Source organism: Dryobates pubescens, chromosome Z, assembly GCF_014839835.1.
Source record: "Dryobates pubescens isolate bDryPub1 chromosome Z, bDryPub1.pri, whole genome shotgun sequence".
NCBI lineage: Eukaryota > Metazoa > Chordata > Aves > Piciformes > Picidae > Dryobates > Dryobates pubescens.
This window is the reverse complement of record NC_071657.1, coordinates 100,539,852-100,543,228: the sequence shown is the minus strand read 5'-3', so window position 1 is coordinate 100,543,228 and position 3,377 is coordinate 100,539,852. Positions and strand designations below refer to the sequence as shown.

The 3,377-nt window shown below is 44.9% G+C and overlaps 1 protein-coding gene across 1 annotated transcript; it reads left to right on the top strand.

Annotated features, from left to right (window-relative positions):
- Nucleotides 1-394: 394 nt before the first annotated feature.
- LOC104299581 (elongin-C-like) lies at nucleotides 395-1,262 on the top strand. The gene is given in 3 exon segments (XM_009899757.1): nucleotides 395-537; nucleotides 539-578; nucleotides 1,113-1,262. Coding segments are annotated over 3 exon segments (333 nt in total).
- Nucleotides 1,263-3,377: the final 2,115 nt, after the last annotated feature.

Genomic DNA, 3,377 nt, shown 5'->3' with positions numbered 1-3,377 from the left:
CTCACATTTCAAGCAAAACAATAAAGATAAAAATACAAATTCAGCAATGTACTGCCAGTTTTCAGAAAGGATTACCTCAAGAATGACCTCTTCTGTAAATGATGCATATCGTATCACTGTAGAAATTGTTACTCTCTTCAACAAATACATCAGCATGTAGTCGCATCCATTCCAGCCAGCCAAAGAGTGCAACAGAGAAGTGAAATTTGCCTGCTTATTTAGGAGATTGTTTACAGTAATAAAGAATCCTTTCCCAACTTTTTGCTTTATTACCAGAAGCATGGGGGAAAAACCCCAACATCAGCATAAAAAAAAATAAAATAATGAGAGATACATAAAAGCAGATTTTTTGCTAAGAACAACATGGAAAATGTTGTTACAGGCTGAAAACTGAATGGATGAAGCAGAGAAGACTTATGGTGGGTGTGAGGGCCCAGATGCGATATACATCAAGTTGATCTCCAGTGTCCAGGAGTTTGTTGTAAAAAGAGATCATTCATTAAAATCAGGAACAATAAAAGTGATGCTGAGTGGGACATGAGTTTGCAGAAAATAAAACAAATGAGATGAATTTCAGAGTGTTGTGGTTTGGGAGACCAATTCTCCCACCACGGGCAAAAATAATGACTCAGACAAATGGATTGCAAAAAATGGGGGAAAAAACCAAACCAAACCAAACCAAACCAAACCAAACCAAAACAAAACAAAACAAAACAAAACAAAACAAAACACCCAAACCCAACAATGACAGTTTTACAGAGAACCACAAGCACCGCGACAAAAGAGAAAGATCCCAGAATGGACCCAAAAACTTCCCATCCCCACCTGGGGGTACACCCAAACCCCACCCAGGGCTCTTCCTCCCCCCCAACCCAGCCTTGGGCCTGGGCAGGCCCAAGGGAGGCAACTCACACCATTTCACCTAGGTGGCGGCAGAGGGACAAAAGAGGAAGTAAGGACCCCACGTGGATGTTTTATAGAGGAGCAGAGAGTTATGGGTGAAATACCTGGTTTCCTGTGACCACCCAGTGGGCTGGACCCCTTTTGGGACCTCCCAGGTGTGGTCTGTGCAGTGGCATCTGGGCCAGCACCCAGCCTAAACCACCACACAGAGAGATCCCATCCATGCCCTGTCCAAAGTCTGCATGTATTTAATCTACAAGGTTAACCACACCAACAGCTCTACAGAGATTCCTGAATTCTCTATTGCATCTGAATTTGCACTGGAATGTCTGACAGCTGCTAACTTCTTAGACTGTTAAATAAAATAAACTATAACTGGGGAGAAAAGTTAAAAAAAAAAAAAAAGCAACCTTTTTTCCCCGTGTTTAACACATGTATTTCAGTGAGTAAACTTTTCTGCATAGTCTGTTGTGCGGGCATGCTGCGGAGAACTGTAGAAGTTCAGTGGTGGGGTGGCTGCTCTCAGCCCTGTTGCAGATAACAATCCTTCAGCTGGACTTTGTTTTGCTTCTGACTCAAGCCTTCTCACAAACTGAGACAATGGGTTAGGAACTGGCTGGAGGGCCGAGCCCAGAGAGTGGTGGTGAATGGTGCCACAGCCAGCTGGCGGCCAGTGACCAGTGGCGTCCCCCAGGGATCAGTGCTGGGCCCCATCCTCTTTAACATCTTCATTGATGATATGGATGAGGGGGTTGAGTCAGTCATCAGCAAGTTTGCAGATGACACCAAGTTAGGAGCAAATGTTGGTCAGTTAGAGGGTAGAAAGGCTCTGCAGAGGGACCTTGACCGACTGGACAGATGGGCAGAGTCCAATGGGATGGCATTTAACAAGTCCAAGTGCCGGGTGCTGCACTTTGGCCACCGCAACCCCATGCAGAGCTACAGGCTGGGGTCAGAGTGGCTGAGAGCAGCCAGGCAGAGAGGGACCTGGGGTGATGATTGACACCCACCTAAACATGAGCCAGCAGTGTGCCCAGGTGGCCAAGAGGGCCAATGGCATCCTGGCCTGTATTAGGAATAGTGTGGCCAGCAGGAGCAGGGAAGTCATTGTGCCCCTGTACTCTGCATTGGTTAGGCCACACCTTGAGTACTGTGTCCAGTTCTGGGCCCCTCAGTTTAAGAAGGACATTGAGACACTTGAACGTGTCCCGAGAAGGGCAACAAGGCTGGTGAGAAGCCTTGAGCACAAGCCCTATGAGGAGAGGCTGAGGGAGCTGGGATTGTTTAGCCTGGAGAAGAGAAGGCTCAGGGGTGACCTCATTGCCCTCTACAACTACCTGGTTGTAGCCAGGAAGGGGGTGGTCTCTTCTTCCAGGCAACCAGCACCAGAACAAGGGGACACAGTCTCAAGCTGTGCCAGGGGAGGTTTAGACTCGAGGTGAGGACAAAGTTCTTCACTGAGCGAGTCATTCGTCATTGGGATGTGCTGCCCAGGGAGGTGGTGGAGTCACCGTCCCTGGAGGTGTTTAAGGGGAGATTGGACGTGGCACTTCGTGCCATGGTCTAGTTGTGAGGTCTGTTGGGACAGGTTGGACTTGATGATCCTTGGGGTCTCTTCCAACCTTGGTTATACTGTGATACTGTGATACTGTGAAACAAACAAATCTGCCAATTAGTAGACAGCTGTGCCATATACTTCAGGTGTGATAGATTGTCCTTTTCATGTAATGTACTACTTACAATTTTTTTCTAAAACTTAATTTCTCAATGTGTATCAACTAAGATACAATACTATCTATGCTGAAAATAAATAAAAGAAAACTGAAGATGAAAAGAAGACAAAAAGAAGCAAAACAAGAAAGTATGTAGAAATGTAAAAAGAAAGTCAATGGCAATGGCTTGGCAATTTTCAGTATGACTTTCTAAGTAAATTCAGTTTGTGTAGTCATACCACATACCACCTCTTTGCTCTTTTTTCTGCAGTAGTTTACCATTTTCAAGTTAATTTGAAAGAATGAGAGAGATTTCCAAGATGATTGACTTTATTCACATTAATTCTGTGAAAAACAGTACCTAGATGGAAAAGAAAACCCCAAATACATGATTCAAAGCAGGAGAGAAAAACAAGGTGTAGAACAGAATCAGCAGTAGCTGATGGTCACTCAACTAATAAGTACTGTTTGATTCATCAGTAAACCTATCCCTACACTACCTGCAGTAAGCACTGTATTTCCCTGGGTAAGCGATCACAGCTGTGACGGGAGCCAGGCACTGGAAAACAGAATACAAGGAAATAAAGCATACACTTAAGAAAGTAAACCCTGCTGTTTTGTTTCTTGTAAAAATAAAATCAGACAGAAAAATATTTGTCCCATGGAAAACAACAGCTTTTCACTTAGAATGTGTGCTGGGTTGAGGCAGCCCCCTCTCCCCACCACGGGCAGGAATAAAACACTCAGACAAACGGATTGCAA